Source organism: Stegodyphus dumicola, chromosome 1 (assembly GCF_044657685.1).
Source record: "Stegodyphus dumicola isolate Sdum_Otavi_A_Nest chromosome 1, ASM4465768v1".
Taxonomy (NCBI): domain Eukaryota; kingdom Metazoa; phylum Arthropoda; class Arachnida; order Araneae; family Eresidae; genus Stegodyphus; species Stegodyphus dumicola.
The window spans coordinates 11,104,432-11,129,192 of record NC_140768.1 but is presented as its reverse complement, the minus strand read 5'-3'; the positions used below and the strand labels follow the sequence as shown (position 1 = coordinate 11,129,192).

The 24,761-nt window shown below is 35.3% G+C and overlaps 1 protein-coding gene across 5 annotated transcripts in view; it reads left to right on the top strand.

Annotated features, from left to right (window-relative positions):
- Window positions 1-24,761, top strand: part of LOC118186075 (DNA repair protein XRCC1-like) — a 101,352-nt gene that overhangs the window by 13,831 nt on the left and 62,760 nt on the right. The window contains exons 1-2 of one of the 5 annotated variants that reach the window (XM_035356082.2): window positions 17,727-17,908; window positions 18,192-18,389. In XM_035356082.2, the coding sequence (XP_035211973.1) occupies window positions 17,858-17,908; window positions 18,192-18,389 (249 nt within the window). In that variant the 5' untranslated portion in view covers window positions 17,727-17,857. Of the gene's footprint in view, window positions 1-17,726; window positions 17,909-18,191; window positions 18,390-24,761 lie in introns of those variants that run through there. The other 4 variants (XR_004757706.2, XM_035356079.2, XM_035356080.2 and 1 more) reach the window with 4 other exon arrangements.

The window sequence follows — 24,761 nt, the reverse complement described above, 5'->3', positions numbered from 1 at the left end:
TCTTTTTAAACTATATTCTTATATTGGTCTTGAATTGAATTTTATGGTTTCAGGTTGAAAAACATGATATTTAATAAATAAAGGTAACATACAAAACGTAAAAAAAAGCCCCTTTGGGCGTAACATAAAATCCGAAAACTTTCATATTCTTTTTTTTTTTTTTTGTTATTTTACCCATGAAAATAGTTTTATTATCACAGTATGAAATGGATATGGGACTCCTTCGTATACTTAGTAATATGGAGAGTGTTTTAGCTTTATAACAAAATTACGATCTTTTGGACGTCACCTTAATAGGCTCTCTGTTTGAGGGTTAGTTATAAAGAGCAATATTATAGTTTCCAGTACCGATTTTCATGCTGCTGAGACGGGAAATATTACGCTGCCCTGACCTGCCGTACCGAAGAGTCAGGGTTCGAATCCCGAAGAAGGCATGGATATTTGTCCCTTCATAGGAGGCAACGGTGTCCCACCTGTTAGGTGCCTCCTTAATAAAGGGACCACTGCTTCCGGCCTTTAGTAGTGACCAGCGCCTATAAAGAGCTAGAATCCGCCATTGGAATTGGGAAAAAAAAAAAAAAAAAAAAAAAAAAAAGAAATACTGATATTTATTTACGTTCTCAGAAATATAAGTTACTTTTGAACCCTTCTTAAGGAGGTTTCATATATTGGCCGCAACAAAAGTGTTCATTGTACATCCAACTGACAGTTATAAATATTTGCAACATTATTTTTTTAATTGATAGAATATGTTTGTAACACTATTTCCTTGTCAAGAACAGTAAGTTACTCGTTATTCAAAGAACACATGTTTAAGCAATATTTTAAATTTCTGGGGTTATTGTTATAACATATGAAATATGCACACAGTTTCCTAATTTTTTATCGTTTATGAAATGAATAAAATAAATACTTTACAATATTGTATATATATATATATACACTGAAATGACAAAAGTCATGGGATACCTCCTAATATTTTGTCGGTCCTCCTTTTGCCCGGCGAAGTGCAGCAACTCGACGTGGCATGGACTCAACAAGTCGTTGGAAGATCCCTGCAGGAATATTGAGCCATGCTGCCTCTATAGACGTCCATAATTGTGAAAGTGTTGACGGTGCAGGGGTTTGGGCACGAACTGACCTCTCGATGATGTCCCATAAATGTTCGATGGGATACATGTCCGGCGATATAGGTGGCCAGATCATTCGTTGGAATTGTCCAGAATGTTCTTCTAACCAATCTCGAACATTTGTGGCCCGGTGACATGGCGCATTGTCATCCATAAAAATCCCATCGTTGTTTGAGTACGTGAGGTCCATGAATGGCTGTAAGTGATCTCCAAGTAGCTGAAGGTATCCATTTCCAGACAATGATCGGTTCAGTTGCACCGGAAGACCGAGTCCATATGCCATGTAAAAACAGCCCAGACCATTATGGAACCACCACCAGCTTGAACAGTGCCTTGTTGACAACTTGGGTCCATGGCTTCGTGCGGTCTGCGCCACACTCGAACCCTGCCATCAGCTCTTACCAACTGAAATCGTGACTCATCTGACCAAGTCACGGTTTTCCATTCGATTAGGGGCCAACCGATATGCTCACGAGCCCACGAGAGTCGCTGAAGGCGATGTCGTGCTGTCAGTAAAGGCACTCGAGTCGGTCTTCTGCTGGCATAGCCCAAGGAAGACAAATTTCGCCGCACTGTCCTATCGGACACGTCCCTCGTACGTCCCACATTGATTTCTGCGGTTATTTGACGCAGTGTTGCTTGTCTGTGAACATTGACAACTCTACGCAGACGTCGCTGGTCTCGGTCGTTAAGTGGAGGTGGTCGGCCACTGCGCTGTCCATGTTGGGATGTTATGCCTGAAATTAGATACTCTCGACACACTCTTGACACTGTGGATCTCGGAATGTTGAATTCCCTAACGATATCGGAAATGGAATGACCCATGCGTCTAGCTCCAACTACCATTCCGCGTTCAAAGTCTGTTAATTCTCGTCGTGCGGCCATAATCACGTCAAAGCCACTTCACATGAATAACTTGAACACAAATGAAAGCCCTGCCAAAGCATTTCGCATTTATACATTTTCTACGCGATACTACTGCCATCTTTATATTTGCATATTGCTATCCCATGACTTTTATCACTTCAGTGTATTTATATACGTAAGATATAAAATATGAAAGACGACTATGATCAGTAACATCAAATTATGCTGTGAACAGATTATTGAGTTATAAAGTAATAAAACAGATAATGGGATGTTCTTGATGTACAGGACATGAAATACTCATTTCAGCTTTCTTTGACCTGGCTACGCAGCTCTGGCTGTCACTTTGCAAAGAGGAAGGATAAAAGTCTAGGTATGCTTGGTTTCCTTTGAGCGTTTAATAGTGAACATGTTAACAGCTCTTGGAAGTTCCTAGAGTGATCTAAGAAAGACTACAGGTCTGAAATCTTGTTACCTTATAAGATATTTCTCCCACTTCCCTAGCGTGCCTTCGTGGTGTAACGGTAGCACTCTGGGCCGGTATTCCAGAGGTCCGTGGTTCGATTCCCGGCGAAGGCGGTTGCATATTTTTCATCTGTTCTGCTTCCAATTAACCTAATGACTCTACAACCTGAAGCTTTATAAGCATGCTTAATCACATCTAACTCTGGAAATGGCAGGCTAGTCTATTTTCTAAATGCTTTCGCTTTCTAAATATTCGAAAACGAATGTCTTCTGATAAGGTATGTTATTACCCTTAGTGGAATTCATTGCCAACAGTTCTTTTGGAACGTTCCAAATGTAAATCCAAACTCCACGGGTCAGTGAGCTTCCAAGAAACTGACTCCTACAAAACACGCAAATCTGCACCATTTTATTATTCCATTTCACTCTCCCCCTTCCTTAGCATGCCTTCGGGGTGTAATGGTGAGCACGCTCGGCACGTATTCGAGAGATCCAAGATTCGAGTCCAGGCGACGGTATTGCTCATTTTTCATGTCTCTTGCTTCAAAACAACCTAATGTCTCTACAGCGACAATTCTTCCCGGGTTCTTAGCCCAGCACACTCGGCTTGTATTTGAGAGATCCATGGTTCCAGTCCCGACGGGGGCAATGCTCATTTTTCATCTCTCCTTCTTTCAAAAAATACCTAATTTCTCTACATGCTTTCTTTCTATACCTGGTTAGTAGTTCATTCGAGCATGTAGAGCGAGCCTGCATCACTTTGATTCCTAGATACTAAGGTCTTAGTGTGGACGTAAGTTGCGATGTAATATTTACGGGGTACCTAGGGCTCACCCTGACCTTTATAAACAATACGTGCTCAGAGACAGAGAGAGGTATTTTAGTAATTGTCTTATTATGAATCGATTTTCTTCTTCTGCCGGTCCCTACAGCAAATGGTTTCTCCCCTTCTACTTCAATGTTATTGTTTCCAGATGTTTCAGCCTTAACAGACTGCTGAAGTTGTTGAATTGAAGTTCTTGTTATCAAACAAGTGCTGATGCACCGCGAGTTCCTGATTAAACTGTTCTTTTTGTTCCTCCTGATGTGAAATTAAAAGCTCTTGTTGTGAAGCTAGGTTGAGGATATCTGAAATGTAGGTGGAAATGGTTTCCTTACCTCCCTTATTGAGCTTACTTCTCTTGCGGTAAGCCTGAAGCCTGAAGAGATTACAATCGGCTAATCTTTGGAATATGGTAACAGGCAGTTTGGCGACATTTTGGTAAGGCGATAAAGGTTATTAGTTAGGGCTTTAGCAGTGTACATGGATACAGTCCAGAGTGTGCGCAATGTCATTTTTGTACAATTCTGGGATGGTTTTTTAATTGAAAATAGGTCGACGTGTGCATGGATACCGTGTATGTGCCATTCTTAAAAACGCGGCAAGCAGCTTTCTCAAAATTTCGCACCTAATCTTCGTCATGATTAAACACTTTTGTTCCATAAAAGTTCTAGCATAAGCGTAATTCTGCTAGAGATTGTTGGAAAAAAATGTTGAGTTAAAAAAAAAAAAAAGCCTTTACTTCGGGAAAACAAAATGGCGTCCAAAAAAAAAAAAAAAGAACTTGCAGGTTGCTGTATCAGGGTTCGTCGCCAAATTTTCGCCAAAAAATCGCCAAGTTACCATAATCCAAAGATTAACCTTACAATCTGCTCAGTCAGCGTCTGAAATTGTTCTGTTCTCGCGGCTGTTAAATCTAGATCACAGTGCTCTTATATGAAAGCCACAGCTGCACCTGTTTTATTCCAAAATTTCCTCAAAATTTAACGTGGCCTTATAAGGTATTTCTCCCACTTCCCTAGCGTGCCTTCGTGGTGTAACGGTAGCACGCTGGGCCGGTATTTCAGAGGTCCGTGGTTCGATTCCCGGCGAAGGCGGTTGCATATTTTTCATTTCTCCTGCTTTTAAAAAAATACCTAATGTCTCTACAGCCTTTTGGGCACTTTGAGGGTTGCATTGCGGAAATGTGACACCTTCGATGTCTTTTAACTGTTCTTAAAACTTGGTTTGTACCCATTTGCTCAGGCGCTAGCATCTTGAATCGCTTGCTAGGCGTACTGCGTACATTTGCGGGCTTTTGGTTACGTTAGAATTTTTACAGGTTACACAGGTCATAGTTTCGTCTAGCGGCTGTTACCCATAACTGTTATCGAGTAACGTATCTACACATAGCTAGCCAATCTCGCGGCTGTTAATAGCTATATTGACCCATAGCTGCAAGTATAGAGGGTCGGAGAATTATCTCTTAGCCTTACCAGAAGTTTAATTAATGAAATTCAGTAATAAATGCTTAGGCGTCAACGATTGATTAATGTTCCTCAATTACTTAAGCTGTTCTAACAAATGCTATTTGATGCTGTTGCTCTTAAGTCGAATAACCATGTAAAGTAGACTAAAACCAGTATCAAAAACCAGAATACGCAATGTTTATACAATTAAAATTCTTAATTAACCAACAAAGACTTAACAAGTACAGGTGATGAACTATAGTTAGTAGTCAATCAAAATCGTAAAACCAACCTTGTATTTAGCGTAAGTATATTGAAACACTCAATCGATTTCGAGGGCAGCTAAAGGTCCCTCCTCATCAGAAGAAAGAAATACATAGTAAGAAGAAAAATAAAGGGAAGGAGTCTCAGAAACACGTGGTCCTTACTATGTATTTCTTTCTCCTGATGAGGAGGGACCTTTAGCTGCCCTCGAAATCGATTGAATATTTCAATATACTTACGCTAAATACAAGGTTGTTTTTACGATTTTGATTGTCACATTAGCGTGTTTCTCTTCTCTAGTTAGTAGTGTTACAAACTGTATCAACCATCAGGCAATACGAATGACTAAAAAGCTATCGTGAGACAAAAATTACGAAATGATAGTAACCAAAGGCATTGAACATGGCTGAGTTCAGAAGAAGCTATTATGCTGCTTATCAAACTACCAACTCTGCGCTTATCTTAGTGAGGTGGGAGGGTATAGGATGACGAAACAGAACTATATAACGTAATTGGGTAACGTAAAGAAAAAAAAAAAAAAAAAAGTAGCTAACTTGTGAAGTTGTTTTCTCTACGAAGAAAATCATTGTTGGGAAATCGATATACAGTTAAAGAGGAATCGACTAAAGTAAAAGCCAGGGGTTTTATAACTGTTTTGTCAAAATTTACTAAGTCCCAATTTTAGCTAATTTGAAAAAAAAAAAAAAAAAAAAAAAAAAAAAAAAAAAAAAAATCTGAAATGTTTCAGATTTTAAATTACGTCCAAAGGGGCGTTTTGTAACATTTTGTGTGTTACCTTTCTTTATTAAATATCATGTTCCTCGCACTTAAACCATAAGATCCAGTGCAACAGCAATATCGCAAAATAGTTTTAAAACGAGCCTATCTTTAGAATTTCCGATACAGAGACTCACGCGCTGGAGATAAAAATGTTTTTTCTGCACAACGTTGCCATTGCTCGCTTTGAAATCCTTGAGTTTGTTAATCAAAAATTCGTCAAAGTTTTAAAAAATAGGAAATCGATCATAAAACAAATTTCAAATTTCAAATTGGGTCTTCCACATGCTCATATTCGTTGGAGGATTACGTTATTCAAAATTCGATGACTCTATGTAGCGTTGTTTTATCACAATACGAGAAATATACATACATTTATGCAGATTTTTCATTATTTAATTTCTTCAAATATAATGCAGAACTCTAACATTTTGTGGCAACAGTTTGAAAAGTGAACCGACATTTATGAATCCGACGCAAAATGCCAAAACGAAACTAATAGTCCTTCGGGATTCAAATCCCTTTGGACTAAAAAAAAAGGAGGGAATTAATTTCGATAAGCATGTAATTAAACTAACATTTTTAAAGTGGGGAGTACAAATATGAAGGAAAGATTAGGGTAGCTTAAAAAAAATACGAATTAAGGTTTGATTACATCATAGATGAAAATCTAAGTCCTAAATTAATGGGGTTATTTTGAGAATCTCGCATGAGTGACAGAGAAAAGAGTTTAATTACAAATCTTGAAGGGTGTGTGGTCAAAAATGGCTGAGCACTTTACCAGCAATATTTAATTAAGAAAGTTTCAGTATAGCACAGTGATTAAACTAAGAAACCTAAACAATAACTTAAATGAAATGCAGTGCATAGAAACACAAATTAAATAGTCTCCAGAAGCAAATAATTGCTGAGTAGCGCTGTTAACTGCAGAAATTAAATTCCCATAGCCAAATTGACGTAATCAAAAGGCTAAATTACCGTTATAATTCATTCTATCTACCGTTAGATATAAAAAATACATAAATATACAACTTAGAAAAACGAAAAAAATGTTATAAAAGGGCAGATATACAAATGCTAAGAGCCTTAATAATAATTAAGTACAATAAATGGAATTAATTACAAAAATTATCTATACATAGCCGTAACGGAAGGTTCATTTAGCTATGGCTAATACAGCTATAACCTTTACGCACACAGTAGACATCAGAGAATCTGCTACGCTCAGCACAAAGACCATTCCTCCTGAGCATTACCGGAGGATATAAAACCTCGCCCACTAATGCTCTTAACGTGATTTCAGGACTACCGCCTCTGCATCTCTTAGCTCAGCGCGAGAGTGCAATAGTGCGAGTGCTCCGACTCAAAGAGACAATAAGTTTATGGGATAGGACTTATGTTTATACTGACTATGAGCAAAGCATTCCCGAGCCACCTTGCCACCCGGCCGAATTCAATATCTCGATTAACTGCAGGTCACCAACGTGGTTCAACGCCACTGCAATCTACACCGATGGTTCCAAAGGAGAATATGGCATCGGTAGCGGATACTGTGTTCTACTTGGGAACCAGATCTTAAAGACCTGGGAAAGAAAGCTTAAGCACCACAACTCAGTTTTTCAGGCTGAACTGATTGCATTAAAAGCTGCACTTGTCTATGCACTGGAAAATAACTATTCCAGTATATATTCAGACTCAGCCTCTAGCCTCCAGGCAATCCAAGGCAAATGTAGTAAAAATCCACTCGTCAGGGCCATACAAAACTCTTACTAAGAACACCTAAATACTATAGGCCTGAACTCCAGTGGGTACCTGCCCACACTGGAATACTGGGTAATGAAATTGCAGATGCAATAGCCAAAAGAGCAGCAACTGACCCCCACGTTCGCACACTTGACGTGCCTCTCCCGGGTTCGTTCTTAAAAGCTGAGCTCGAGAGAGAATTACTCAAACGTTGGCAACATCTGTGGGAGACAGAAACCACCGGCAGAAGAGTTTACAGATTTTTTCCAAAAGTCTGCCGGCTTCTACAATCTGGCTCGTCTCACTTCACTCAGTATCTAACAGGACATGGTCCCTTCATGACTTACCTGCATCGCTTCAGACGACGCGAAAACGAACATTGCTCATGCGGGATGGTAGGAGATCCGGACCACTATCTGTTCGCTTGCAGAGAGACCGCCAAATATCATCTTAGGCAACCAGTAGCAAACCACATCCATGCATGGGCCGAAGCTACTTCGAAAAATAGTAATGCATTGAAACGCATATACGATTGCATAAACATTGCACGCATAATCTCAGACAGGCTGGAGTAATTCTCAGCCACCATCCTTGTCACCAGCACAGCCCCTGTATGCTCTGTACCTGTAGCGAACTAATTTTATCTTAAGTTAGCTTATTCGGCTTTCCTTATTCCCTGTATATATTTATCTTCTTGAACTGTAAACCTTGAATTATGAACCTTGAACTATGTATTTTGCCTTATTTTATGTATCGTTTCCACTGTTTTGCCTTTTTTTTATTTTATGCATTGTTTTACTTTCTAGTATTGTACTTCTTATTACTTTTAGTATTTGTAACTACCTATCCATTACTCTGTAAATATGTAACTAGATTTGTTCTTCACTCCCGCAATGCACCCTTCTTCCCTCATGCACTATCGTCTTCGTCCAGCATTTGTTTGCACTGCCCCCAGCAGTCGTCTTGAGCACAATATGTATTTATAAGTGTGTCTTTTGTTCAAGTTATTTCCGTCAGCGGGGCTACCTGGCCGATATGCTAACTACCCAGTGGACCGGCTGCCTCGCTGTCGGTGGAAAGAAAGAAAGTAGACATCAGAGATGTTCGTGAATTTTAAGAAAAAAGAAAAAATCCAAAATCTGGGGATTATGGGACCCAGTCGCCAAATTCTGGTGGTGGAAAAATCATTATTCCCAACCTTTTTTTAGTTCGGGCGCCAGTGTGGAAACATTAGGTTATTTCGGTTGCAGAAGAAATGAAAAATGAGCAACGCTTTCGCCGGGAGTCAAACCACGGGGCTCTCGAATATGCGCCGAGCTTGCTGACCACTACACTACGAAGACATGCTAAGAAGGCGGGAGAAATACCATGTAAGAGAACCACTTATGACAGGAAGCCACGTGCAACTCGTCAGTTACCCTTCCAATGAGGGTACAGCTGTTTGGCGCATAAGCTACTGAAGAACTTGGGGGATACAACACTAAATGCAAACTTCCAGTAATTATGAAATTTAGCTACCAAACATTATAAATCCTATATCATTAGCCACAGTACCGGCTAGGCGGCTCCTAGTAGCTTATCTCCAACGAACTAATTTTCGAGTAAGTCAACTTATAAGATATCTCGAAACTGAAAATTCATAGCGATATTTCTTTCGACGCGTTATTGAGGGTAGGTAGTAGATGTAACACCGGTTTTATATATCAAAAAGTAAATATCTTAAAGATTTCTTGTCAAGTCTTTATTATGAGAGGAAAATCACGTTGCTGTTACAATTTTAAATCAATGCGTGCTATTTTATATTAAATCGCTGCTAAGACATTTTTAGTTCTGCTTTTCATTTAATTTAGAATTTGTTTAACGCTAGTATTGACAAATAGTAGAGTACGTATTGTTGGCATATTTTCAAAAAATCTCTTAAACGGATAAAAAATTGTTCAATTTTTTTTCCTCCTAGTGTTGTTCAAGTGTCTACTAGTCGTAAATTTGTCAAAATTAAGAATTTAAATCATGTATTATTTTATTTTATTTATTTATTTTTTATTATTTATTTATTTATTTTTTGTTAAGGCTATCAGGTTCAATGTTCCGCCTTACTTTCTTTGGGAACATGTAAGGACCTGACTCGGAACAGAGACCTTACTAAAGCTATGTTCAATAACTGTGGGAAGTAGACAGGATACACAAGAAGGGTATACAAAACCCTTTATTTTTCTCTATTTACAATAACTTCCGTACTTCGGAATACAAAGACCCACTACTTGTGGTCTAAACGTAAAAAATATAAAAATAAAACTAAACTCTAATTTAACTTTAAAATAATAAACGTGGAAGATTGGCCTTATATTAACAGGAAGCCGTATGTAGTACAGAGAACTGCGAACACTACAATACGTTTAAATTTATCAAGAGGATTAAACCTCTGGCCTGGAAGCCAACCAGCAACTGAGTAAAACTTCTAAGGTAAAGCGGCCTGCTTCGACTAACTGCTTCCTCTCTCTCGCTTGGCAAAAAGCCACAACTTAAATACTTGGCGCTCGCCAGACAAACTTTGCATAAATACGTTAACGTTTATAATTCTGGCCGGAAGTAGAAAATAAGAAGTGATAGTAAAGATTTAAAATAAAATAAACGTTAGTAAAACTTAAGATCCTTACAAGGCTTAACCCTGAAAAATGGATGTGCCAACTAACTGGTGACCCAATTATACAGGATCGACTATATTTTTAAAATGCAGTTGGATTGCGTTTAATTGGATGATTCTGTAGTTGGTCAAATATGCTATTAAAATTTAAAATTCTATTAAATAACAAACAAAAAAAATTAGAAAAGCTTTAAAGCTTAACTAAATTTTAATACGAACTTTTTAAAAATTGGTATACATTTTATTATATAACCAAAAAAAAAAAAAAAAAAAAAAAAAAAAAAAAAAGAATTTGTTTATTGAATATAATTATTCAAAAAAAAATAATATTATTGATTCCTTTAAAGTTTTGACTCAAGCTGACATTTTAAGTTTTAAAGAACCCAAGAATTTGGGTTTCAGGTTTTGTTGGAAAAATATGATGAGTATTTGAACTGTAAAAAAGAATTAAAAAATTTCTCTTTTGCAAAAACTGAATACTTCTGTTTTCCTTCACTTATTACCGTGACCGAGCATAAAAAAAACATGGAGGTTTAATCGTGCTAATTATTTGAAATATAGTTTCGTTCATTCTTCTTTGGCCCACCAGCGGCCGAGCGGTAAAGTTGCTCAACACTGATAGTTCGGTCCTAAATTCGAATCCCAAAAACTTGCTGGCAGCATGGGTGTTTTCGTGGTTTCTTCATGTGTAGCGTTTATTCGAGCCAGTTTCTCTTAGAAAGTCCTCCACGAAGGCATCCCTCCCCTTAGGCAGATAGGCTTTGTCGTTAGTCACATAAAACAAACCACCAATCTCCTTTCAATAATGCATTACCAATGCGTATCTGAGAAAACAACATCCGAGGAAATGTTTTACGATAATAATGTCAAAACGTTTTCTCAGATGAAGTTTTGACGACTCGATGAACATGTGCCAGATGTCCATGAAGGTAGATAGAATAGAGATTTAATTATTTTCAAGGACTCAAAGAGCAGCCTGGAAGTCAGGCCCATTGTCAAATCTCTTTTCAGCAGGATCCTAACAAAATGATGACGAATTGTGGTATTCTTATAATATTCCTTTATTTATCGTAAGGCTAAGGACACCGCGTATTATTGGGAAAAATAATAACCATCTACATAAGGGCTGCATTAAGGACTATGATACACAAGTCAGCAACCAAGATCTTAAAAATAAATACCTTTGCGTAATAGCACAGTTCAAAGAAGAATCGATTAACACATAAACAACATTAAAATTTCTCTATACCATTTAAAAAAACGCCTTTTTTAATGCTAATTAAATACTTTATTACTAATTAATACTTTTTTACGTTTCATAAGGTATTTCTCCCGCCTTCGTGGTGTGGTGGTATGCACGCTCGACGCGTATCCGAGAGGACCGTAGTTCGATTCCCGGCGAAGGCGTTGCTCAGTTTTCCTCTTGCTTGCTTCCAACAATGCGTAATGTCTCTACAATACAACTTGATAAATTAACTTTGCTTGGGAATGGAGCCTTAGTTCTCTCTTTTTTACGTTTCATAAGGGATCAACAAAACTCTCAAGAGTTATTCTTTGCCTGACATTTTCAAAGTAATGTTAAAGGTGGGTCATTATTTTATGTTATGGTTTTTTAAATAATGGAAAGGAATTTCCTTGAATAAAATATTGTCAGTTTAAATTTATGATTTTTAAAGCACTTTTCGAGCGAAGAAATCTTGATAATTTCCTAGTACAAGTAGTGCTCGATTATTAAGTGATTAATAAACAAATGGTTTTGTGAAGAAATTAAACCTGTTAATCATAGTTATGTTCCTTGCATACTCGTTTGCATATCTCTTTGACTTGATAGTGTTTTAGTAGCTGGACACTGCAATGGTTTCATGGCACATTCCAGAACATGGGAACCAAATACGCTTTACTGTTAACTGTTAACCGTATCATCTATTAGCAAAAAATTTAAGTGAACGCTTGCATTGGTAGCGTCTTCTCGTTATTAGGTGAATCAAATCAGGCGTACTTCTTTAAATAAAATATTATTTAGACAAGTAGTCTCAAACTCAACTGCATGCGTGCCGAATGCACGATCTGAGAGCAGCTGACATGTATAAATTATTTTTAGCAAAATGAAAATTTTTCTTAGCAATATAAAAATTGCTTTTTAACAAAATAAAACAAAATTAACTAAATTTTAAATATCACTAGCTAAATATTTTTTAAAAAGTACATAAGCAGTATCAATTATAATAATACAAAGAAAAAATATAAAATTTATATTTATTTTCTATTTGAAATCTAAAGATTGGTGTTTGCAAGAAACTTCTGTTGGCTAGGTATTTAATTCGTTCAGAATCAAATTGTAATAGCTATGAATAATTTCAAACATAGATCTAAATAATATGTTAACTTGTCTAAATAATACGTTAACTTGTCTAAATAATATGTTACCTTGTCTAAATAATATGTTATATAAAGTACCCCTGATTTGATTCACCTAATAATGAGAAGACTAATATGAGGAAGATCTAATAAAAAAGCAAAAATAAACAAAGTTTTGTAAGGCATACCTTAATTTGTCTCCATCTATGCAGCAATCAGAATTCCACAGCTGTGCAATCAACCAACCAACTAGTTGAATGACTCAAGAGCATCAGAAGTACCAACTCTATAGAAAAACCAGAAACTCTAGAATACTGAATCACCGCTAACTATCGGCTAACTATCTAAATTTACTGATAGTACGGATACTAGTCATTTAACCTAGCATACAAGTGTATAGTGACAAGTCAGTTTTGTCCCTTTTCACTCAACAGCAATCACGCGCATAAGCTCAGTCCATATCTGTATGCCTAAATCTATAAGCGCTATATTTATAATAAATGCATGATTGCGGTACTTGCGGGCCTGAGTAAAATTGCTTCGAGGACCATATGCGATCTAGGATTTAACAAATCTGTATTCAAAATATTGAGGAAATTAGGCATCTGCTTCTTCGTACCGAAGTTCATTGGCTATGAAAGGAAATCTGCTCCAGCTGTTTTTCAAAATTTTTCAAACTCCGTGCTCAGCGCCGGATTTAGACTTGATGAGGCCCTAAGATATTTGAGGTATGGGGCCCTTTATTAGTATGTTATACCGCATTTTAATATTATATTTTATTTTTTCGGGACCCCCAAGAAAGTAGGGGACCAAAGTTATAGCTTGTGTAGCTTATACGTAAATCCTGTACTGTCCGTGCTGGAGTTCCTTGAAGACTAAGACGCCGCTTGATAAATTAAAAAAAACAGGTATCACATATTTGGCACATTTGCTTAATACACTCATGTTTATAAATTAAGGATAATGCAAAATCAGGCAAAGGAAGAGTTAGGAGCAAAACAAATTTGACTTATTTGTAAAGCTTATTTATTAAACAAAAGGTAAAGAGCAAAAAAAGATGCTATATGTTTGATATTATTAAAAAAATTAGCGATTTTTTATCCCTGAGGCAAATTTAAAAAAAAATCTATTTTCAGAAAACCAATATTACATGATTGCATGTCCCACACGTGCTCTACTGGATTCAAGTCCGGTGAGAGTGTTCATACGGGTGATATCCTCCGATTGAAGGCATTCGCTTACAATGTTTGCACGGGCGTTGTCATCCATAAACACAAATTGTGCGCCCATGGAGCCCCGAAACAAACGCACATGTTGTTCCAGAATGACGTCCCGATAGATTTGGCTTGTCATGGTTCCAATTTGAACATGCAGGTCAGTTCTGGAACCCAGAATAATTCCACACCGAACGAGCACTCCTGCACCACCGTAACGGTGTCGTTCAATGATGTTTTCTTGGTGGTAACGGGTACCTGGAGCTCTCCATATGAAAGTCCGGCGAGAATCAGACTGCAAGCTAAACCCGGACTCGTCGGAAAACATCAGACAAGCCCACTGTTGCGGTGTCCACAATGCATGCTCTCTACTCCAGGCTAACCGCAGGCGACAGTGAGTTGCAGTAAGTGGAACGCATCTGACAGGTCTACGAGCATATAGACCAATCTGCGTCTGTACACGGTCTGCCTTGAAATTGCCGTACCAGTGGCTGAAGAGAGCTGACGAGACAGGTGTGAGGCTATGCTCCGCCTGTTTCTTTTGCTGCCAAATACCGGTCCTCATTCGGCGTTGTAACTCTCGGGCGACCTGTGCTGTGACGTCTACTCACATTACCATCATCTTGGAATCGTTGCCAAAGCCTGGAGATGACACTCTGGGCAATTCCAATTTCGTCTGATACTTCCAGTTGGGTACGTTCACATTCCAGACGGCCGATAATTCTACCACGTAAAAAATCATCCAAATGCGTCCTTTGTGTCATAACTATTCGGTTATTGCACTGAAATTCTTATAAAGCGCCTGCGAACAATTTTACTTCTTTGCCTGTATTCCTTGTCTTACATTCTCGTCATTGTGACATACCATTGGTGTCATCTGGTTACTTCCTGAAATTTGCGTATGATTCTTGAAGATGTGTGTAGTGATTTTACAGGTGATATATTATTTTAGAGTTCGATTTCCGCGTTACTCCGAATTATCCGTAATTTATGGCCATGAGTGTGAATTCAATTGCCCGTTCCAATGTGATGAACTAAGTCTAATAAAAACGAAAATGTTGTTTCTGTGTTGAAGTCAAATCACGAAAATATCCTGCTTGTATCAAATCTTAAAATGTGTAAACGAAGCTTAGGATTGGAAGAATCTGCACACTTTTCAAATGCAACAACTATAGAAAAAACAATTATTGTGCATTTGAATTTTGCCAACGTTTGGAAGCACTAAAAGCAGACTTCAAGAAATATTTCCAATGTAGAAGTATACTTTAAAAATGGGTCTGCTCGACTAGCTTTTGAAACTATTTCACGTACAATTTGAAAAGAATCTCCAAACTTAGAATTTATTAAAGTAAGAGCTAATGAAGAGTTAAATTTTAAATTTAGGTCTCGATAAAACTGTTTTAGCTGCAGAAGCAGATACCTGAACTTCATCCTTGTTTATGGATTATTGCAAAGAAATTTGTCATAGCATTCCCTTCCTATACAGGAGCGCGCGTTCAATGCAGTAATAATTCTAATAGCTGAAAACAATCAGTTGCAGATAGTTGGTCATGAAGGTCTGAGAATAGTGTTTATAAAAAATAGAGTGAATGTTGACAAACTGGTAAAACTTCATCATACAAGGGCCAACTAGATAACTACATACTCTTCCCTTTCGTTAAACTTATTTTGTTTCTTATTTGATTTGTGATCCCGTCTTGTTATATAAATTAGTTAAACCTGACTATCCTTTTATTGCTAATTAACAAACAAATCTTTCAACCTCATCATTAGCCCACAGGCGTTAGCTCAGAAGGGCTATTTATTTCGTTTTGGCATTTTGCATTGGTTCACTATAAATGTCGGTTCACTTTTCAAACTGTTGCCACCAAACATTAGAATCCTGTGATATATTCAAAGAAATTAAATAATGAAGAATCTGTGTGAATGTATATATATTTCTCGCACTGTGATGAAACAACGGTACCTAGAGCCATCTAGTTTTGAATAACGCAAACTTCCACTGAATATGGGTATCTGGAAGCCCTAATTTAGAATTTCGCTTATTATCGGTTTCATATTTTGTAACACGTTAACGAATTTTTGGTTAACAATCTCAATGATTTCAAAGCATGCAATGGCAACACTGCACGAAAGAAAAAATTTTCTCCAGCGCGCAAGACTGTGTATTTTAAATTCTAAAGATATTCTCATAGTAAAATTATTTTGCGATATTACTGAATTGAATGGAATTTTATGGTTTGAGTGCGAAGAACACGATATTTGATAAATAAAGGTAGCACACAAAACGTTAAAAAAAGTCCCTTTGGGCGTAATGTAAAATTTGAAAGCTTCCAAATTATTTTTAATTTATATTTTTGTTGTTTTATTTTCGTAAATATGGTTCTAAACATATAGATGTGGGACGGATATTCAATTTTATATAAATAGGTGATAAGCCTAAGGAGTTTATAATTCTAATCTCAATAAACAGAATGAATTTGAAAAACACTGCATTAAAATAAGACTTAAGGTCTTAAGACTTTTTTATTGACTTTATTTATCAATTATGCCCCGCTTAGCTAGTAGTATCACTAGCGTTTTGTCGGCTGAATAAAATAAAGATCCTGTAGGACGCTGAAAGTAAAAAATTACATAATCTAAAAAATGCATTTTATGATTAAAGTTGAAGAAAGCGGGGCCAAAAGTTGTAATTTTTCTTCTTGCGAAGTACCCTTTTTATGGCAAACTTCAGTAATCTACTTAAAAATTCAGTGACTTTATCTAACTGTGTTCCAGAAAATAAATCTTTCTCAGCGTTAGAGTGTCTTTCATCTTATCAGGAGTAGCTGACGCATGCGCAGTAGCTCTGACATCTGAGGATGCAATCTTGGGTTTAGAATCCTTCGTAGCGGGATTGTTAATCAACGCTGGTGTTGATTTAACGTCAGATTTTCTTGGGTGAATTTAGGGGAAAAGTTCAAAACCTCTATAAACAGATTTGACTTCAGGTTTGATGCGAAGTTAAGGAGAAACTCACATCCCTTATAGGACTCTACATGCGATTTTTGGCATCTCTCACATGTAGGGTTTTCTTTACGTTTTAATATGCAAGTATAGGTAAGATGATTACAGCCACACTTAAGACATCTCGGTGAGTTATTCCAGAATTATTGTCCGGGCCCGAAACGCTGACAACGGAAACGCATTATAGTGCTTATATTAGATCTGAATCTGCGAATTTTAACATGCGGGCTCAGTATCGTCTTCCTTTTGTAAATACTACTGGCTATATCAGTGACACGAAAAATACAAGCAGCTTTTCTTCTGAATCAGCAATTTTCCTAGTAAACTCAGTGACTTGAATCCCTGGGAAACCATCGTTACACAGTTCATTCTTGATGTCTTCAACATCAGAGTCTTCTGATAACCCTCTAATGGCCACCTTCAGAGGTGAGTCTTTTTTTAATCGAAACGTACTAAATTGAAAGTCCTTTTTAATAAAAATAGCCCAAGCTCGCGATCTTCAGCGTTATCAAAAATGATAGTGATGTTGTCTCTCGTTAATGTTCCCCTGTAACCATTTACACCATGTTTGGTAAAAAGGCTCCTAACTTCATTCCAAGAGACCTCCGATTGGTGACAGTTTAAAAGTCCTCCACGAAGGCATCCCTCCCCTTAGGCAGATAGTCCTAGTGTGCTTTGCCATAATTAAATACACCAACACCAACACCGATCGGTGACAGACGATCGGCAGCACTCGTTCTTTACTCTGATTCACTGTGTCTTAAGATTTCTGTTTACTCAAAATAATAACAACGAAACTCACGTTGCAGTGACATGCAACTGTACCTCACTAAAAAGAAAGAGAGAACCCTTTTTTTTACCTGGTCCTTAGGAATTTATTTTTCTTTCAAACATTCGCATTTTGTTTACCTTTTCTTCCCATCTAAGCTTGAGTTTTCGCCCCGCAGGTAGAAAGACGTATGAAATGCAAAACGAAACAAATATCTATTTTGTCTGTCTGTCTAAATGCGTAGTTTGGCGCGTAGCACATTTTAAATTCTTTAATGTAATGTGATTATTTGTAATATTATATTTTTAATTGAAGAAGATCGATATATATACATGTGCATATATATTTAAAAATGCCAGAAATTAAAATCAAGCACATAGTTTCATTTAGCAGTGAAGATAAGGTAACTTATGCCTTCGGAGTATATAATATTCCGTGCTCGTTCCAAATGACAAACATAAATTTTTTGTTAATTTTTTTAAAGATTGAGTCATGTCAGATAATTTCCATTATTATTGTGTTAAATTTTTTTACAAAATTGTGAACTAAGTGCATAAAACTTGCGCTGAATATGTTATTGTTTAAAACGATGTAATTGTTATTTTGCCCCCTTGAACGAGTAGAAGTGTTTTTTTTTAAATTAAAATAAAAAATCAGTACTGGCATTTAATTGGCTTAATTTTCAGGTTCATAAAGCTGAGAATTTACTTATACCAGAAACTTATAAGAAATGGAAATGTGCAACACCCGGGGAAAAGAATGCAAGTGTTGTTTTACAGTTTGAGAAAGCCACTAAGATACATTCACTTGATATAGGGAATGATGGCTCAGCATTTGTTGAGGTTCTTGTGGGTCGATCCTCAGATCCCTTGAATAATTATCAAGTAAGAAATTAAATTTTTATTACTTATATAAGTAACTAATTTTCATGTTCTAGTATATTGACATCATTCACTAATATGTTTGGCCAATCATCTACATATCAAAAATGTCTTGCCCAACAAAATGTCCTAAATGGATTTTTTTTTCTTTTGTGAATTATCTGTTCACATTTTTACAGAAAAAGTCTCTTTCATGATGCTTTAACAGTACCTCTTAAATAGACTGTTCTTAATACACAAAACAACTATGCATTAAGCAGGAACGGTGTAAATTGAGAGACAACACAACATACACTAATGTTTGAAATATACATGTATTTTCTTTTGCTTAGGTGTTTATTGCCAATATGCTGCATACTAAAATAACTTATATTGTATAGCAAACAGGTTAGATGCAAAACATTAAAATTTTTATTTATACATATTTCTCCAGGCCAAGATTCAGCAAACACTTTTAACCGTATATTAAAAAAAATTTTTTTTTTCAATGCATCATGAGGACAGGGCAGTCGTTATGTGTGATGTTACTTTGTGAAGATCTTTTGAGGTGCTCTTGTTTGTGAGGACACAATGGAGAGGGTAAAAAAACACCTTTTTGCTGGTAAAAAAATTAAAAAAGTTACAATTTAAAATGTTTTATGCACTCAATTTTGTACTCTCTTACTTTAAACTAGCCACTTGCATGACAAAAATAGTTATAAAAAAGGAAAATGTATGATGATTTTGGTGTTACTTTATAAAAATATTTGGTACAATTTCGTTTCAGGGACCGTTGCATTAGTTTAGATAGTTCTATATTTGTAAGTTGCCATTGAAATACTAGTTTAATTTTTAAATTCTTTTTTTGATAACGCTATGGATTTAGCAATTTGGGAATAGTCCAGTGACAAAAAATCTGCAATAGAATTTTTTTCAAGGCATCATTCATGATAGAAAATTATGTTTGAACAACGACAAGATCAAATTATGCTTTAGCGATAACTCGGTAGTATTATGGCAGTGCAGGAAAGAAACCTGTAACGAGAAGAAAGGATCAAGAAGTCAAAAATTGGTTTGAAGGCACCAAAATTCCCTTCCTTACAGCTGTTAGGTTCATCTATTTTTGGTGTTAAGAAATGTTATCTGTTGAATTTTTGAACTGCAGCTGAAGATGAACCACAATACAATTGTAGACAATTGTAGACTGAAACAGTTAATGCGCGAGGTATGTGTCGTGGCTTTAATTGCTCGGCCTAAGTCGAAAATCGGCAGATGTGGCAAAATTATTGAAGCTGTTTCGGTAAAAGCTGTTCCGGTTCGGTTTATACAAAAGCTGTTTTGGTAAAAGAATGAATAATGTTGAACGTGTTCGGGTTTTTGGCGGATTATGCAGAGAATCGACTGAATGTTTCTTAGTCGCTGTTCGAGATCGATCGGCGAAAACCTTATTGAACATCGTAAAGGAAAATATTGCTGAAGGAAGTGTTATTTATACTGACAGCTGAAAATCATACAAGTCAGATGAACTGCAAGATGCCGGTTTTAAACACTTAACTATCAAACACTACTACATTTTTGTGGGTGGTACATACACAAACAGTAAAGCGGCTGTGGTGCAGTGCTAAATGGTGTAATAAACACCATCGGGGCACTGCTCGACAGCATTTCGATTCTTATTTGTCCAAGGTTTTGTACAGACGGTTTCAGAAAAAAAACTGAAATTTTTTTTGCTCTTTTGGCATAAAAATTAATTTCAAGTATATTTAGCTTTTTTTTAATAAATTAAAGTAATAAAAATTTGTATTATATGAAATCAACCTTTCATTTCCATTAAAATAATAATCTGAAATAGGTATTTACTTTTATGCTTCCTTCAGTTATATTTAGCCCTTTTTTATATGCATAGTAATAATAAAAAATTGTGTGGTATGAAATTAAACCTTTCACCTAAATTAAAATAATAATCTAAAATAGTTATTTACTGTTATGCTTATATTCAGTTACGTTTAGCCTTTTTTATATAAATTATAATAATAAAGCAATGTACTATACAAAATTAACTTTTCATCTAAATTAAAACAATAACCTTAAATAGTTATTTACTATTATGCTTCCTTTCTTGTATTAGGATTGCCGTAATTATTTTCGGCAGAATTGGGATCAACAATAGTTTAGCGATTTTTTACGGTCCTCAAAATGGAATTGGGTTAGAGTAGACTTTACGGTATCCCTTGTATTATGGCGTATTTGTTTCATTTATGGCCAAGTTCTTTCATTTATGGTAGCCTGAGTAGTTGAATGTTATAGTAACCGGTTGATCTTTACATTACGGTAACTTGGCGATTTTTTGGCGAAAATTTGGCAACCAACTCTCCTACAGCAACCCTCTATTTTTTTTTCCCCCGCCGCCATTTTGTCTTCACGAAGTAAAGACATGTTTCTTTTCTTTTTATCTACTGAACACTTCTTCCAACAATCTACTAGCCGAATTACACTTATGCTAGAAATTTTATCTAACAAAACTGCTTAATCATGACAAATATTCACTGCAAAATTGGGAAAAAGTGCACAATACCATACTCCTTACGCATTTTTCAAAATAACACATACACATAAACCATGTACACGTCGACTTATTTTTACTTAAAAAAACATCCCAGAATTACACAAAAATGGCATTGCGCACACTCTTCACTATATCCATGTATACTGCTTTTTTCTCATAAATTCGAAAAATTTTACGAAAATCCATGACAATTTTCTGAATCTTTAAAACCGGTAAAAAGAACATATATGAAATTACCTGATCGCGAAAAAGTATATACCCTTTCCACATATGAACATTTCCACATATAAAATAAATAAAATATCCAAAAAATTTTACCTCTAAATCATCTATTATATTATAAACATCACTAACGAATTCATACCGCAAGCATTACAAATACTTAGTGTCAAATATTTAAATTACTTCCATGCACGTTTACTTCAACTAAAACGTATACCAAATTCCTACAAACATAAAATTCACAAAATAACTATCATTTAATTAAAATATCACTAAACCATGTACACGTCGACTTATTTTTACTTAAAAAAAATATCCCAGAATTGCACAAAAATGGCATTGCGCACACTCTTCACCATATCCATGTACACTCCTTTTTTCTCATAAATTAGAAAAATTTCACGAAAATGCATGACAATTTTCTGAATCTTTAAACCCGTTAAAAAGAACATATATGAAATTACCTAATAACAAAAAAGTATATACCCTTTTCAAATATGAACATTTCCACGTATAAAATAAATAAATTATGCAAAAACTTTTACCTCTAAACTATCTATTATATTATAAACGTCACCAACGAATTCATACCGCAAGCATTACAAATACTTAGTATCAGATATTTAAATTATTTCCATGCACGTTTACTTCAACTAAAACATATACCAAATTCCTACAAACATAAAATTCACAAAATAACTATCATTTAATTAAAATATAATTAAATTCAAAAACACTACTTAAAATATAAATAAGCACATACATTAAATTAATAAAAATTAGCTTACAATCCTAATTACTTTAAACTAAATCATTGCTAATAACAATTTTCCCAATAATACCAAATTACTTTACTTCCACCTTACATTTAGAACAATGCATAAAAATAATATCCTCAAATAATTAAAAATACTAACTTACCTAATCTTCTTCAGAATCTTGATTACGTGTCTGATAAACTTTTCTTATTTCCTCCGATAAATAAAAAGCAAGCGTATGTGCGCTTGTTTCAGGATCTTTAAAATCATACTTATAGTTCACAGCAAGGTACCAGGTAAAATAAATATCTTAATAAAACATCTTTACTTCTATCTCGCACAACCTTAAAGAAACACTTATTACTACCCCTTTCAATCCCACTAAATACCCATTTCGAATTCACTTTAGTTAGGGCCATGGGATCCAAAAATTAACGAACGCTGTTTCACACAACACAGAATAAAGCCAAATACAAAATTTCCAGATTTTTTCCCGATTTCCCCCCTTTTCCGATTAAAGAACCGTAATTTGTCCATTAATATCACATGACATATCCCATGATCTCTCATTTCCCTCACACAAAATAATGCATAATCGGAACTGAGTACTGCTCACATTATTACCAAAGTCCCAGGTAGTAACCTTTATCGCCTCCAAAATGTCGCCAAACTACCAGTTACCATATTCTAAAGATCAGCCTAAATTTCTGGTTACAATTTTCTAATTTCGACTATGCGTAATGTATGCTTTACGCATGCATGCATTGAAAGAAATGTTTAATAAAGTAAACAAATAAATATGAAGCTTTTTTTTTTGTAAATTTTGATACCCTTTAGATCATAATTGCTCTTTATTTCATAAATTTTGGTTTCATATTTTTAATTTTATAATTTCTGCATGCCATCCTACCAGATTTAAATTGATGATCTATAATCCGGAAAAACCGATAATCTGGAATCGCCGAAGTTCCGGCGAGTCCGGATTAAAGACTTTTGACTGTATATGATTTACTGACAGTCTTGTGCTATGTGTACTAAGCAAAACATAATTTTAATCCTTGTATAAGCAACTTTAATTTTTATTTTAATTGAAAGACTTAAAAACGAAATATAAAAGTTCCTAAATGACATTATTTAGCTCATGGAAGTTGCCTGCTTTTCTAAAGATTGAAAGCAAGAGAAAACATCACATAATGAACTCATTTCAAATTACATAGTAAGCTCATGTTTTCAGTAATTTTATGGATTTGATTTACAAGTCTGGTTGCAATTAAGAAAGCATATTTTAATAATTTGCAAAAAAAAATCAGAAATTCTGTGATGAAAGTTCTTTGTTAGAATATACGTCACATTAAAAATAAGTATGCATATGAAAATATATATTATATTTCACGCATTAATTTTATTACATTTATTTACTTTAAACATGGGCTAATGTCGAGGAGCCCCCAAATAAATTACTTATACCATTTGAAACATTTTTTATAGTAGTAGATAGTGAGTAGTGACTGCATCTCTAATATCCACTCGTCCTGTATGTTTTTGTAATGTAATTTCCTAATGTTTTTTTGTAATGGTGTCTTAATACTTTCTCCTGTTTTCTGATTTTGTTTGCTGCTAAAGGCACTCACATCGTTGCTACTCAGATCTGCTTGTAATAAAGCTGCATAGTCAGCTTCTGATAAATATCGCTTTCATTTTGATATTAAAAAAAGAGTTTTTTTAACATTTTGTGTGTTACATTTATTTATTAAATATCACATTCTTCGCACTTAAATCATAAAATTCAGTTCAACAGAAATATCGCAAAATAGTTTTAAAATGAGCATATCTTTAGAATTTCCGATACAGAGACTCGCACGCTGAAGATAAAAATGTTTTTTCTGTACAACATTTTCATTACTCGCTTTGAAATCCTTGAGCTTGTTAATAAAAAATTCGTTAAAGTTTTACAAAATATGAAATCGATAACAAAAGAAATTCCAAATTTCGAATTTTGTATTCTGCATGCCCATATTCGTAGGCGGATTACGTCATTCAAAATTCGATGACTCTATGTACTGTTGTTTTATCACAATGCGAGAAATATACATACATTTATGCAGATTTTTGATTATTTAATTTCTTCAAATATAATGCAGGACTCTTAACATTTGGTGGCAACAGTTTGAAAAGTGATTTGCCGTTTATAGTGATTGAAATCGCAGAACGAAAACAGCAGTCCTTAAGGGACAAATCCACTTTGGGCTAATTAAAAAAAAAAAAAAAAAAAAAAAAAAAAAAAACGCATAAGAGCTAGCACTCTTGTTTATGTTATTAAATCCCATGATCTACCCTTCAGAAAGAAATAGAACAATCCAAGGTCAAATTTCAAGCATCATATTCCCACTTACATTGGTACCATGGACATAGGAACCCATTAATAGAATTAAAAATATTTACATTTCATTCCATGTAATTGTCACGTATACATTACAAGCCATCCAGCTAGGCACTAATCCTCTGAGATGCAAACGTCAGTCACACCTGCGATAGATGAACTGAGTACTGCCATGGCATATGCGGCACACATGTCCGGAAAGGGTTAAACATCATTAGTTTATTAGATTTATATAATTACTTAGTTAACCTTTGTTTTCATAATCTTCCATTCATAAGCATGATAGTTAAATCATTAAAAAAGTTATTTTACATAATAATGTAATACACTGCTGGCCATTAAAATTGCGACACCATGAACAAAAGCAAATACAAAAATGATATTTATTGTATGTAAACAGTATGACATGAAAACAAAAGAATTAAATTTATAAGCATTTTAGAGGTTTACAGGGATGCAAAATTAGTAGA